The 15,333-nt window shown below is 35.9% G+C and overlaps 1 protein-coding gene and 1 pseudogene across 1 annotated transcript in view; one reads left to right on the plus strand and one right to left on the minus strand.

Annotated features, from left to right (window-relative positions):
• The window catches only part of LOC127419511 (solute carrier family 25 member 33), an 18,395-nt gene extending 13,375 nt beyond the window's left edge, over positions 1 to 5,020 (minus strand). Inside the window, exons 1-2 of the mRNA XM_051660965.1 lie at positions 4,858 to 5,020; positions 429 to 602 (exon numbers count right to left, since the gene is read on the minus strand). Coding sequence (XP_051516925.1) covers positions 429 to 602; positions 4,858 to 4,898 — 215 coding nt within the window. The 5' untranslated portion in view covers positions 4,899 to 5,020. The remainder of the gene's footprint in view (positions 1 to 428; positions 603 to 4,857) is intronic.
• Positions 5,021 to 10,821: 5,801 nt separating this feature from the next.
• LOC127418515 (aurora kinase A-interacting protein-like) lies at positions 10,822 to 14,906 on the plus strand (annotated as a pseudogene).
• The last annotated feature ends 427 nt before the right edge of the window (positions 14,907 to 15,333 follow it).

The following is a 15,333-nucleotide window of genomic DNA, read 5'->3' on the forward strand; positions in this document are numbered from 1 at the left end:
GTGAACATGTCACACTAATCGATCAAAGATTAACGCTTTTGCCTATGACAAAATAATTTTTTTTTTTTTTTAAACAACCCCCAAAACAGATGACAAAAACATGGCCAAATCGTACACTGAAGCCGGCTAAAGTCACGTTAATAATCTGGATGGATGACTGTAGTCATATTCAGAATGAAATACTGGCTTACTACTTGGGACACGTTTACATTAATACATTTTAATTTGCAAATGCCCTGATTTAGCAACATTTACGCCTCTCGTCCACACTAGAATGGCGATTTCCTCCACCAAAAACACTTTCCATTTCTGCATACTTTAAAAAACAATGACATCAGGAAACTGAAAATTGAGTATTTAAACAAAAATGGATTAGTGTGGATGAGGTCTTACTGAATACTGTGTTGCATATACTGTGTAATGCTTACCTTAACACCTGCAGCAGGCCAGGAGTGACGGATCCCGGTCGAATGACGCCAGCACCATTGACTGTGCCCAGCTGGACCTGGAAAACTGGCCTGAGGGTGAGGCCAGATGACTGCAGTCTGGTTTTTAACACCTCCAGGGGGCACGTCATGATGGCACCTACGGTTCCACCACATCTGCAAACATCAACACAACAACTGTGAAAGCTGGGTCTTTGAACCATGAGGCATTATAATTACAACAGTATCATGGCACACACACACATCTCAGATGTTATTTTATTGGAATATACAGCTCTGGAAAAAATTAAGAGACCATTGCAAAATTATCAGTTTCTCTGGATTTACTATTTATAGGTATGTGTTTGAGTAAAATTAACATTTTTGTTTTATTCTATAAAGTACTGACAACATTTCTCCCAAATTCCAAATAAAAATATTGTCATTTAGAGAATTTATTTGGAGAAAATGACAACTGATCAAAATAACAAAAAAGATGCAGTGTTTTCAGACCTCAAATAATGCAAAAAAACAAGTACATATTCATTTTTAAACAACACAATACTAATGTTTTAACTTAGGAAGAGTTCAGAAATCAATATTTGGTGGAATTACCCTGATTTCCAATCACAGCTTTCATGCATCTTGGCATGCTCTCAACCAGTCTTTCACATTGCTGTTGGGTGACTTTATTAGATAAGATTAGCCTTTACTGTCTCCCTTAGGAGAAATTTGTCTTGGGCATTCGAGAGAACACAGTCAACATAGCAGCACACATACAAATAAACCACAATTAACATGCATTTACACATCAGATATTGCACAAAGCCCTATACCATACTATTGCACCACTTTATGCCAACCCTGGTGCAAAAATTCAAGCATCTCGGCTTTGTTTGATGGCTTGTGGCCATCCATCTTCCTCTTGATCACATTCCAGAGGTTTTCAATGGGGTTCAGGTCTGGAGATTGGGCTGGCCATGACAGGGTCTTGATCTGGTAGTCCTCCATCCACACATTGATTGAACAGACTGTGTGGCATGGAGCATTGTCCTGCTGAAAAAAAACAATCCTCAGAGTTGGGGAAGATTGTCAGAGCAGAAGGAAGCATGTTTTCTTCCAGAATAACCTTGTACATGGCTTGATTCATGCATCCTTCACAAAGACTAATCTGCCCGTTTCCAGCCTTGCTGAAGCACCCCCCGATCCTCCACCTGGTCATCTAATGGTTAGACAGATACCTGGAGAGGCCTACAAGCCACAGTGTCTCAAACCCACTGTGAAATTTGGTGGAGGATCGTGATGATCTGGGGGTGCTTCAGCAAGGCTGGAGTCGGGCAGATTCTTCTTTGTGAAGGACGCAAGAATCAAGCCACGTACAATGTTCCCCAACTCTGAGGATTGGTTTTTCCAGTGGGACAATGCTCCATGCCACATAGCCAGGTCAATCAAGGTGTGGATGGAGGACCACCGGATCAAGACCCTGTCATGGCCAGCCCAATCTTCAGACCTGAACCCCATTGAAAACCTCTGGAATGTGATCAAGAGGTAGATGGATGGCCACAAGTCGTCAAACAAAGCTGAGCTGCTTGAATTTTTGCACCAGGAGTGGCATAAAGTCACCCAACAGCAATGTGAAAGACTGGTTGAGAGCATGCCAAGATGCATGAAAGCTGTGATTGAAAATCAGGGTTATTCCACCAAATATTGATTTCTGAACTATTCCTAAGTTCAAAAATTAACATGAATTTATTTACACTGCTTTTTTTTTTTTTTTTTTTGACCAGTTGTCATTTTCTGCAAATAAATGCTCTAAATGACAATATTTTTATTTGGAATTTGGGAGAAATGTTGTCAGTACTTTATAGAATAAAACAAAAATGTTCATTTTACTCAAACACATACCTATAAATAGTAAATCCAGAGAAACTGATAATTTTGTAGTGGTCTCTTAATTTTTTTCCAGAGTTGTATGTGTTATTAAGGGGTCACTTGCAATCATAAAAAAAGATTAGATAAAGAGGCGACTCTACCAACTTTTGTGATTGCAAAGTTTGATAAAGGCTGCTGTTACACTTGTTGTTTGTGGCAATGCAAAAATTCAGTTTAAACTAAACTTCAGATGCAAATATGCCTGTGAGCGCCAGCAATACCAGCAGGCAACCTTTATGCTGGTTGTTTTAAGAGTAGTATAGGTCAAGGAGAGCAAACCGACCCCCAACAATGTGACGCAGGTGACATTGATCACTGAATCACTCTGCGAGAATGTACTACAGCCCTGCACCAGTTTGACCGATATTAAAGACACTCTAAATCAAAAGTAACCTGGAATGCAAAGCCTGATCTTGTAAATAAGGGGAAATGAAAGAAAAAGCTAAACATTGATGGAGGAAAAATTCAGTCCAACCTGTAAAACGAAAAGAAACTCACAATTTTCCTTTATCATCTCTTATGTAGCTTGTTTATTGCTAATGAAAGTCAAGGCAAACAAATTGTGACACACCAAACACAGTTTGTGCAACACAGAGGTCACAACATGTTGACTTGGGTCATGAGTGGTGATAGAGAAGTACAAGGCAAGTGAAGAGCAGGACTACAAAGCAAGCAACAGATTAATCACAAATCTGTCTGAAAGGCACAACAAGGGCAGACATCTTCAGCAAAAGCCTTAAGCCCAGCATTGATGCAAGTCTCTACTTGACCTGCTCATACACAGCATGCATTCTCATAAAGGGATTCAACTCACTGAATACAAAGGGTAATGTTTTTGTAACAGACCGTTTGGTGGTGTGATTACATAATACCCATATCGTGCCACAGTTCTTTGAATAAAACAAAACAACAGATGCCTGTGTCCTTCATAGCAAGTCACCTCAATCTAAATAATGGATAATTGAGCTTGAAGCTCTTGACACTCCATTAGTGGAATGGCTTTGAAATTATTCAACTGAAAATAGTTTCATGAAAAAAAGGCCAGATATGGTCAATTCAAGTCCCTTTCTTATTACTTTTATATGATCATAGATGTTACGGAATCTGTTTAGCCTTCTTCTGACTCTTCTGAAGTTTTTGCTTCGCTGCAATACTTCACATAATTTAGACTCCTACTGGCATGGAAACTCATAACAAGTCTGGCTGAAATCTTGAGTCAATTGTGCACATATTACTGTACTGTCACACATGTTCGCCTACATTCGGATGAGCCACACTAATACATAACATGTTTGGCATGTAGTAGGAGTCTCTAACTGAGAATTACATGCATGCTTGACATGGGTCTGAATCTCTTTGTCCTCTAATGAGCCAACCACTTCCCAATTTTACTAAAAATGGCACTTGTGCAAAGGCAATGCATTTTAATGCGCCAAGCACACAAGACACTAAAACAGTTCCGTTCTCATACTGTAAAGCAGGGGTTCTCAACAGGGGCAGTACCACCATCCCAGTGAGCATTCAAAGGATGCCAGGGGCAATGAGAGCACATTAGTAGAGAGGGGGCGTTTATCAGTCATAATCAAATCTGTCAAGTTCTCTTTGCATTAAAACGTTTATGTAGACTTGGAGTATATTAGTTGGTTCTCAGTTATACGGGTTGGTATGCATTTGTACCGCGGTTCATCTGATTCTGAAGTCTATGACGCATCTGAAGTATCTGGTTTAGCAGCGTCAAATACAGGCGGAGGCTAAAGCACCTGTAGCTGGATCCGTTCAAACGTTTGAATGGTTACTAGAGCCAATTCTACCATTCATGCAATAGCGATTTAGTTTTTGGAGATACATACAAGCAAAACATGTTTAGTATCAAATAAATTGTTCGTCAAGGCAGGTTATTCCTTTCACAAAAATAATTGTGTCTTGAATGACATACGCTTAATTTACAATACAAGACACAAATGCAATATTTCTCGACTTTAACAAATTATCCTGAAATCCGTTTACTTATTTGACCTTTTTAATAACAGCACCTGAAAAGCTCGCGAGAGAGGGAGCGCGTGGGCTCTCCAGCAATTGCACGAAATGATTACGTAACGCGACACAGCTCAGTGTCAAACACATACTCCATGCACTCTTATTCATTATATTTACAATAACCATTCATATTAATCTGGTCTACTGATTAAACTACTAAACCTGCCTTTAAATTTAATATAAAACGCACCGGTCGTGTGACGGGATGTTGCGCTGACCAGTTTCACTGCTAGCTAACGGCTAGCAAGAGCGGTAAACATTAAAACTCCAATTCAAAACAACTTATATCACCAATAATATTAGCAGAAAGTGGTCTTAAAAATAACATTTTTACCTGCGAGTGTGACACTTTATAAAACAGCCATTTGAATGTCGTATAGTCCGTATACATTTGCGTTCGACCTTCCAGCCTGGAAACCCTCATCTTTCGTTTACCTTCAATTTAAAAGTAATGTACACTTACCCCCCTGCGAAAAGATGTAACAACGTGTCTTTCTGCGCCATTTCAAAGTGCCATCGTGCCTTGCAAAACGTATATAAATAAATGTGTTCCCTTGGCCCAGCGGCCTGATCTGACTTCTGCTCGACAGCCGGCTTCTGTGGCTTTAAACCCCGGAATAACGCGCAGAACCTGAAAAGTACCCTAGACGGGTTTACGTCATAGGGGCTGGACGGGGGTGTCGTCCATGACGTCACGCTAGCCATCCTTCCACAAACGGAACTGTAAAATTGAACTGAAGCAGAATATTGAGTGGAAATGAAACATTGAATCCGCTTTGATTTTTTTTGGAGATGTGTGCCAGTAGAATAAATACAGAGACTAAATTTTAAAGGGATAGTTCACCCCAAAATTATCTCATTTACTCACCCTCATGCCATCCCAAATGTGTATGACTTTCTTTCTTCTGAAAAACACAAACGAAGATTTTTAGAAAAATATCTCAGCTCTGTAGATCCATACAATGCAAGTGAATGGTGACCAGAGCTCCAAAAAGGACATAAAGGCAGCCTAAAAGTAATTCAGGAGACTTCAGTGGTTAAATCCATATCTGCGGAAGTGATATGATAGGTGTGGGTGAGAAACAGATTATTTATGTCCTTTTTAACTATAAATCTCTAACCAGTAGTTGGCTGAATGTGAAAGTGAAAGTCACTTCCACACCTACCTTGCGCAAACATTTCCACTTGCACATGTACATACGCCATTCTGTGTTATATGTCCTATTATTTGTATGTCTATGTATACTCTTACCTTGTTTTATATTCTGTGTCTCACTGTAATGTTCTGTGTGCACTTGTTTCTCCTATCACCAAAAAAAAAATTAAAAAAATAAAAATCCTTGTGTACGTGAGAACACTTGGCAATAAAGCTCATTCTGATCATGTAGAATGTATAAGTGAAGGTGTACATTTACAGTAAAAAGGACCCACACCTATCATATCAATTCTGCAGTTATGGATTTAACCACTGGAGTCTTATAAATTACTTTTATGCTGCCTTTATTTGCTTTTTGGACCTTCTGAGTTCTGGTCACCATTCACTTGCATTGAGTGGACCTATGGAGCTGAGATATTCTTCTAAAAAATCTTCATCTATGTTTTGCAGAAGAAAGAAAGTCATACACATCTGAGATGGCATGAGGGTGAGTAAATAATGAGAGAATTTTCATTTAGGGGTGAACTATCCCTTTAAGAATCTATTTAATGTAATGTGCTTAATTCAAAAACACTTTAATAAGCTGGTAACGCAATGGGTAATTTAATTTCTTCTTTTATATATATATATATATATATATATATATATATATATATATATATATATATATATATATATATATACACACACACACATACTACCGTTCAAAAGTTTAGGGACACTTACTCATTCTTTTTTATTTTTTTTTTATTTTATTTTTTCACATTTTAGAATAATAGTGAAGTCATCACAACTATGGAATAACATAAATGGAACTATGGGAATTATGTTGTGACAAAAAAAAATCAAAATAAATCAAAACTGTGTTATATTTTAGCATCTTCAAAGTAGTTACCCTTTGCCTAGATTTTGCAGACATGTACTCTTGACATTTTCTCAACCAACTTCTTGAGGTATCACCCTGGGATGCTTTTTAAAAAGTATTTAAAGAGTGCCCATCTATATGCTGGGCATTTAGTGGCTGCTTTTCTTAATTATTTGGTCCAAGTCATCAATTTCAAAAACTGTTTTTTTTTTTAAATAAAATTTTAGTTTTGTAATTAAATATATTAATATGGCACAATTATATTTTTGTCTACAAAACTAATTTCAAACATTTAAGCGTACGCCTTCAGATCAAAAGATTTTTAAGATCATGAGAAACATTTCAGGCAAGTGACCCCAAACATTTGAACGGTAGTGTATATATATATATGTTTATTATTATTATTATTATTATTATTAAATATTCTTCTTATTATTGTTATTGTTATTATTAATTTTATTGATTACATTCAACAAGAAAATAATAATTTTTTCTCCTTTGAGACAAATTCTTTTGAATTGGTGTTTTTTAATATCTAAACAAATGACACATATATTCAAATGACAACATGTACTGTAACAATGGTCATCCAAAATTGTGGAGTAAATTCAGAATGTCAGGTTTAAATATAAGCATTTTTTCCCCTATAGCATGCCATGTTAGTGTTTTTTGATATAAATAAAGAGACTGTATTTATAATTCATGTTTATAATTTAAGTGAATTTCCAACAGGTGGGCTAAACAGAATCCAAAGTACTCTCTGTGCAGTGCAGCCATTAGACAGGTATGTGAAGTTAAAATCACATGCCATGCTTGTCGATCAAGCACTGTTACACAACAGATGTTTGAAGAAATATGTATAAATACAGTAGGCTATATGGTGGAATACAATAACGCAACCCAATGCACTATTCTCCTAAATGGGCAAAGTAAATAGAACTTCCTGCCAGGCCTTTGTTGTTATAATTGTGGATTGAATGTGATACCATGATGACTAGTCACTCAGGCATGTAAAAAAATGAATTGTACAAACAAGCTACAAGCGGAGCAGCCTATGAGAAGAGGGGGTGTGTGAAGGGAGGGAGACACGTAATTCTAACCAAACACCCATTAACTATGAACTGATAAGTGGGTCATTGAGGATTGTTGACACTGGCTTTTTTGTTTCACTAAATTATGCTGGCTGGTCGAACAAATCTAACTAAAGACAATCATTGTCTTGTTGAAGATACACCCTGGTCAAAAATACACCTCTTTTAAACAACAGAATCTCTGTGTTGTTTTTCATATTTTAAGGTTAAATACTTATGTTAGACTCATGTAGACATCCTGTATGACTGGTTATGCCAGTTGTTTATTCACCATTACAGATAGTGAAACTATCAAACTAATACCACCATTTCAGCTCATTATCTTTACCTTCAATGTCTTTATGTCTTTCAGTCCTGTGTTCGCAGTGCTAAGGGATATTAGTATGTGCTAAATTTAAACTCCCAATTATTTATGTATAACAGGCATGAATGCCAAAATGATTTGATCATTTACATAATAAGACTTAATTATAGTTACAGCTATGAAAGTTTGTGGGTGTTTCTGATCATGTGTTTTTTACAGCATAGGGAAAGATAAATATCTTAATTCAAAAAGCTGTGTAATGCTGGGCCTGGGCATTGAATTTAAATGACAGGTGGTCTCGGCAAAACTGCATTTACTTACATAACATGGCTTGGTAAGTAATATTACTATGACATTTAAACAATAACCTTGCCAAAGCTCAGATGAGACAATGTGGATCCAATATTAACAATATGTTTGTGTCAGGTATTATCTCTTCAGGGGAATATCAAATGTAAAATGACTCGGATGGCTTGGTCTTTGATTCTGTTCCAAATACTTACAAGTTTATAGTTGTGAGTTCATGTTGTTTTCATGACCTTCATGTAAATTTTTCATAACCTTCATGTTCAGAGTCCAGTATTTTGGAGCAACCATACTGATAATATTGACTCTCTTTCTCTTTGTCTTATTTTCTCAATTATTATGTGAAATGCTAAATGAGAAACTGTTTAATACAGAATGTTCACATAAGATTCTATCACCCATCTGTTGTCTGCAGTCCTGTTGTGGGCTTTACTGCTTTCTGTATTACACATTGCATAATATGCATGTTGAATACTGTTAATAATCTACCTTGTAAAATACATATTTCCATTCACACATGCTGTGTCTCCCTCTCCTCCATATAAGACACACCTATCCACATATGCTGGGGGTCCATGTTATCATGCACACCCACATTCGTAATAACAATGACACACTATTATAAATTGCCTTATGTTTCAAGAGGCATGACTGTCAGCAAGCTAACACACCACACAGAAAGCAACTTCTATTACATAAACAGGAAAGGTAATATTTTTTGAAACTCATGAATATCCAATGATATCCAAGGTGACACAAATGCAAATGCATTATTTATACAGGAAGCATGCATGTAAATAGAAATGGTGATTGTGTAGGGCTACTGAGTGTTTTAAAAAAAAGTCACAGTTATTAAAATTGCTGTACCTGAAATGAATTCAATAAAGAATTAACAAATTTAGTAGTATTTTGCACCACGTTCTTTTTGCAACAAGAAATAAAATAGCATGCCATTATCGTGTAGCAACAGGTCTGTTCTATTCTATTCTATTCTATTCTGTTCCATTATAGAATAGAATAGAATAGAATAGAATAGAATAGAATAGAATACATATACTGCAGAGTTACGTAGTCACGTAAAACAGTACAACATAATAAATGGATGAACGAAAAGTAAATTGCCAGCACAGGCGTACTGTTTCAGATGACTGTGAAACAGCACCACCTTTAGGAGAAAGAGGGAACATACAGAGTCGTGAGAATGAAACGCGTTCTCTGTTTACTTGCAAAACAATTTCCCACGGTCATTTTCGAAATTTGGTATATTTCTTTCATCCAGGCTTAGCAAGGATTATTCTTAGTTTACCATTGATTTCAAGTTGTTTGCTATACCCCAAACAACCCACTTAAAGTCACGATCAGTGTAATCTACGAACCTGGCCAGCAGTTGCCATAATTGGTTTGAATGAAATAAATTCCTCCATAGTGTATTGCATATTGTATTAATAGATTCTGTGAAAACACCAGAAAACGTCTAGTGCCCTAAGTACTACTCAGAGTATGTTGCTCTAGGACAGTTACCCGGATGTTTTCCCTTACAACCCAAGACCAGGATTGGGGAACACTGCACTGTAGTTCCTTTTTGCTTTATTGACTGTTTTAGTAACCTTTTGTGGTTTGTTGAGAATTTTGTGCGTTAAAGGTATAGTTCACACAAAATTTTTATTTTCTCACCCTCATGCCAGATGTGTATGACTTTCTTTCTTCTGCAGAACACAATTTAAGATTTTTAGAAAATTATTCTCAGCTCTGTAGGTCCATACAATGCAAGTGAATGGTGACCAGAACTTTGAAGCTCCAGGCATGCCTTCAGAAGTGTTACGACCCGTGGCTCAAAAGGCTGCAACAAAGGAGGTACACATGAGTTTTCACAAAGTAACTCAAGGATTTATTAACAAAATATAAAGACTTTAAATAACAAAAAAGATGACGTGTGTATTTATCAGTACAATCAGTAGTGCAGAGCAGAATGCATGCATGAAGATGTAAGGTACTGCAGGGAGATGATGGGTGCACAAAATAAACAACAAAGAAAAAGGCCCAAAGGACACAATAAGCAGCCCAATTCGAAGCAGTCTCAGTCTTTTTAAAGGGCCAAGAAATCCATTGTCCAGGTGTGTGTGATGGAGAACTGACAGCAGCGCAAACTCAGTGTCGTCACAAGAAGCAATGTGATAGGTGTGGGTGAGAAACAGATCACTATTTAAGTCCTTTTTTACTATAAATCTCCAGCTTTGACCAGCCCCAACCAGTAGATGGCGATATGCATGAAGAATGCAAATCACCAAAAAAAACAAAAGAAGAAGAATGTGGAAGTGAAGATTTATAGTAAAAAAGGACTTAAATATTGATTGCTTCTGAAGACATATATTAAACCACTGGAGTCTTATGTATTACTTTTCTGCGCTTTTCTGAGCTTTAAAGATTTGGACACCAATTACTTGCATTAAATGGATCAACAGAGCTTAAATATTCTTCTAAAAATCTTTGTGTTCTGCAGAAGAAAGTCATACACATCTGGGATGGCATGAGGGTGAGTAAATGGTGAGAACATTTTCATTTTTGGGTGAACTATTCTTTCAAGCAACAAATTATTTATAACAAATTGACAATTATCAGACCCACAATAGTAACTGCACAGCTGTATATTCTATATTTTAGTTTATGATGCTCTTGAGGGTGCACCAGCCGTAGGAATGTAAACCATGTTTGTACCAAAGGTGGTTTCATGGCTGAACCTGCTTTCTAAAGTGTCTGGTAAGCTTATTCAATATTGTAGGGTTGATAAACATTTTCTTTTCTTTTTCTTCTTTTTCTTCTTCTTTTTTTTAATTTTTTTTTTTTTAGATTGCACATTTCGTAAACATCTGTTTTTCACATTTTGTAACCGTGTATTATGTTTATATTGTGTACTATGTGCCTTATGTATACGGTGCATACAGTGGTGTAGTAGTGTCTGAAGAGGTGGGCATATTGTGAATTTATGAATGACCCCCATAAAAAATAAATAAATAAAAAAAAACACATGCACCCGATCTCTAAAATTAATTTATATTTATATACAGCACATATGTAAAAAGTGTAAGAAATTTATTTTTTCCATTTAAAAAAAAAAAAGACTTGTAATTATAGTCCCACATAAACTTACAAAATGTATATCAAGTTTCTTGCTGGCATGGTGTAGAGTACACTGCTAAGGACAATGGTATGGTAACTTGATGTTAAATATGTATTTAAATTAATAGATGCCATTAATGTTCCTTTTATTAGGATACCATGAACATTTTTAATACTTTATTATTACTCTATAATAAACTAATTTATAATACACAATTAACTGTTAAGCACTGCAGCTACTATGAGTAGTAATGTGTACGTTAACACGTTATCTTGTGTTATCATATATAGCCTACATAAGAATGAATGGTTATTAGTTTTATTTGTATACTATATTGTGCTTTTCTGTGTATAGTGAAATTGTTTTCCTACTTAGAAATATAAATTGAAATGATAATATCATGAGAAAAAGGCAAAACTGACAGCAGTAAAAGGCAAAAAAAAAATAAAAATAAAAACAAACAAAACAAAAAAAAAAGAGCATCAGAAACTATCAGGGGTGCAATAACATGCAGTATTTTCACGTTTAATTGCATAAGTTAAATTTAAATGTGTGTGTGTGTATATATATATATATATATATATATATATATATATATACACACACACTACCGGTCAAAAGTTTTGAAACACTTGACCGAAATGTTTCTCATGATCTTAAAAATTTTTGATCTGAAGGCGTATGCTTAAATGTTTGAAATTAGTTTTGTAGACAAAAATATAATTGTGCCACTATATTAATTTATTTCATTATAAAACTAAAATTTAATAATAATAATAATAATAAAAAGTTTTTTTAATTGATGACTTGGACCAAATAATAAAGAAAAGCAGCCAATAAGTGCCCAACATAGATGGGAACTCCTTCAATACTGTTTAAAAAGCATCTCAGGGTGACACCTCAAGAAGTTGGTTGAGAAAATGTCAAGAGTACATTTCTGCAAATTCTAGTCAAAGGGTGACTACTTTGAAGATGCTAAAATATAACACAGTTTTGATTTATTTTGGATTTTGTTTAGTCACAACACAATTCATATAGTTCCATTTATGTTATTCCATAGTTGTGATGACTTTACTATTATTCTAAAATGTGAAAAAAATTATAATAAAGAATGAGTGTTTCAAAACTTTTGACCTTTAGTGTATATATATATATATATATATTTAGTAGAGAAAATTACAATGCAAATTATGGTTCTCTTGGGATGCTTGTGCGTCAGACGCTGGAAATGTCCTGCCCCTAACTGAAACTGAAAATATTATTGGTTAGCAAATATCCTGTCGCGTCTGAAATGAACGTCCTGATTGGTGGATCAGATTAGTCAGACTGTCTGTCTTGCCTGTGCCATCAGTTGTGCTCCCACCTCCCGCTGCCCCATGCGCATTTATAGAGAATCTCTGTACACTAAAAAAAAAAAAAAAAAAAAAAAAAAAAAATATATATATATATATATATATATATATATATATATATATATATATATAGACACACACACACACACACACAATTCACTCAACGGTGCTTCGGCATCGCGTTAGCAGATTGAAAAAGTTCCGGATCAAAAGATAACTCGTTGTTCTAGCGGCCATAATATCATCACTTATTTTAGGTGGGCATAAACAAAATCCTAAGAAAAATACGGCATAGGACTAGACTACACTACTGGGTGCATAGTGTTTGTTCTGTACATTATGTGTATTTTATATTCTCTTGACTGTACTGAACTACAGTATTGTGGATCTTGCACCCAAGATTTGCAATCGTTACACCCTTTTATATGGTGAAATGATAATAAAGTGATTTGATTTAAGATTGCACAAGGTCTCCTTTTTCTTTCCCTTTTCCAGGTTCGCTGCAGAATCAGAGCCTGGCATTATGCAGTGCCGTGCAACACTGTCATTCTTGTTTCAAAGCTCTTCACCATACAAACAGATACTTCACTTTAGCTGCTGACAACAAACTTCCACCACGACTATGAACACCTATTGAGCCAGAGTTAGAGGAGTTCCTTGTTCCTCGTAAACTATCTGTTTCTCCCCTTGAAAGCTGGCTTTCTCTGCGTTATTCTCTCCCACCTTTGCTAGAGGTTTCTCCACCGTTAGAAGAAGGGGAGATTATAGGAGAATCAACGATGCTGCCTCCATGTGTTGTGCCATTACTGGAGGATGGAGAAAGCTCAACACCTCTGAACTGCAAGAATGTGCTGGCGATTCGGCGAAGGAAGATGAACAGGCACAAATACAGGAAGCTGCTAAAATGGACCAAGTTCCTGAGCAGGAGGGTGAAGGATGGCAGGAGGAAAGAAAAAGCAGTTTAGTTATGTTGGGTATCTAAGTTTTAAGAGTATATAAATGTTAATCTTGTAATCTTTTTTTTGTTTTGCTTTTTAATTTTAGAAGGATTTAGAACTGCAAAATGTATTCAAAGGTGAAGTGTGTAATTTTGCCCCACTGGAATCACCAAATGGAATTGCAAGATAAATTAATGTTTTCACATTTTTTTTAAATGATTGTGTTATTCTCTGCTTTTGACATCAAACTGAAGAGGTATGCGCACAACACGTGCACACATTTAAGGTGTATACATGCAATGTGAAATTGGCGTAATGGGCAAAAAACTACCAGTGTCGAACAGTTTGTTCTTAAGCGTTGTCAGCTTATTAAGCATAATCGGTGAAAGAAGAATATGCATGTAAACGCACTTAATGTTGCTTTATCGGGCTGGTCAGAATGCGCAAACAATCAGAGCAATGTTTTGATAGCGCCTCAATTTTTATACTGTGGAAAATTAACTTACAAACGACTTCTAGAAGTCTCTGCATATTAAGTGGGGATAGGGAAATGCATTTTAACATTGAAAAATAATATATATATATACTGTGCTGTATGCTTATCCTTTAAATAATCTTGTGTTTCTGTTTTATGTGATAAAAATCCCTTTATGTCAAATAAATCACTCTAGGAAGTTGCTTCATTTCAGGTTAACATTTTAGATGAAGTTCTAACCAATGGCATTTTTGTGGTTAAAAAGCAATATGTACTCTTTTGAAAACAAAATGATTGCATAAAATTTAAGTCGTTGTCTTGCCAAAATCTTTCTCTTAGACCCTTTGCCATTTGTTATTACAGGCTAAGTTTGAGAGGGATCTTGTTCGAATCGCTAGGCGAGCTGGACTGAAGAAAGCCCCAGAGGGATGGACGACACCCAAAATCTACGTCAAACGCAGTCAATCAAAACAAGATTAAAAAGTACTGACAAGATGTACATCTAACGTGTAATTTACATTTGTTTGTCTAGTGTTTCTATTCATAGTACCTCTCAGCCACCACTGCAACTGGGGCAAACTATTTATTTATTTTTATTTTCTCCCCAATTTGGAATACCCAATTCCCAATGCGCACTAGGTCCTCATGGTGGCGTAGTGACTCGCCTCAATCCCAGTGGCGGATGACGAATCTCAGTTGCCTCCGCATCTGAGACAGTCAATCCACGCATCTTATCACGTGGCTTGTTGAGCGTGTTACCACGGAGACCTAGTGCGTGTGGAGGCTTCAGCTATTCTCTGCGGCATTGATGCACAACTCACCACGTGAACTGGGGCAAACCATTGACTTGAAATTGCACGGACGCATTTGATATGACAAATCCATATGTACTCATTACTGCAATAAAAAAGCCTCACCTCTCAGTCCTCAATTGTTGTGCATTTATTAAAAGCTATGTCCATTTATATCTGAACAATGCAAACAGAACCCAGACAACTCCTTTGTCTGAGATGCTTTGGTGAAAGGAAAAAAAGAAAAAAGTGAAGAAACATTTCTTGAGCCACCACTAGGGTGAAGCAAAACATCTTTATTCATTCATTCTGTTATCTTACTGTAGTCCTTCAGGCCTAATTTAACACCAACACTACAAGAAAAACTTTTTATATACTAACTGATCTTGACTGGAATGACTGTTTGTTAAATATTCAGTATTATTTTATTTTAGTAAATTATCTTGACTTAACTGAACTGATTTTATTATATTTAGGATGCTTTTGCCACAGTCTTCCTTTAGTTGTTTAAAATAAATAAATAAATAAATAATAAAAAAAATT

This window comes from Myxocyprinus asiaticus, chromosome 28 (assembly GCF_019703515.2).
Source record: "Myxocyprinus asiaticus isolate MX2 ecotype Aquarium Trade chromosome 28, UBuf_Myxa_2, whole genome shotgun sequence".
Classification (NCBI taxonomy): Eukaryota; Metazoa; Chordata; class Actinopteri; order Cypriniformes; family Catostomidae; genus Myxocyprinus; species Myxocyprinus asiaticus.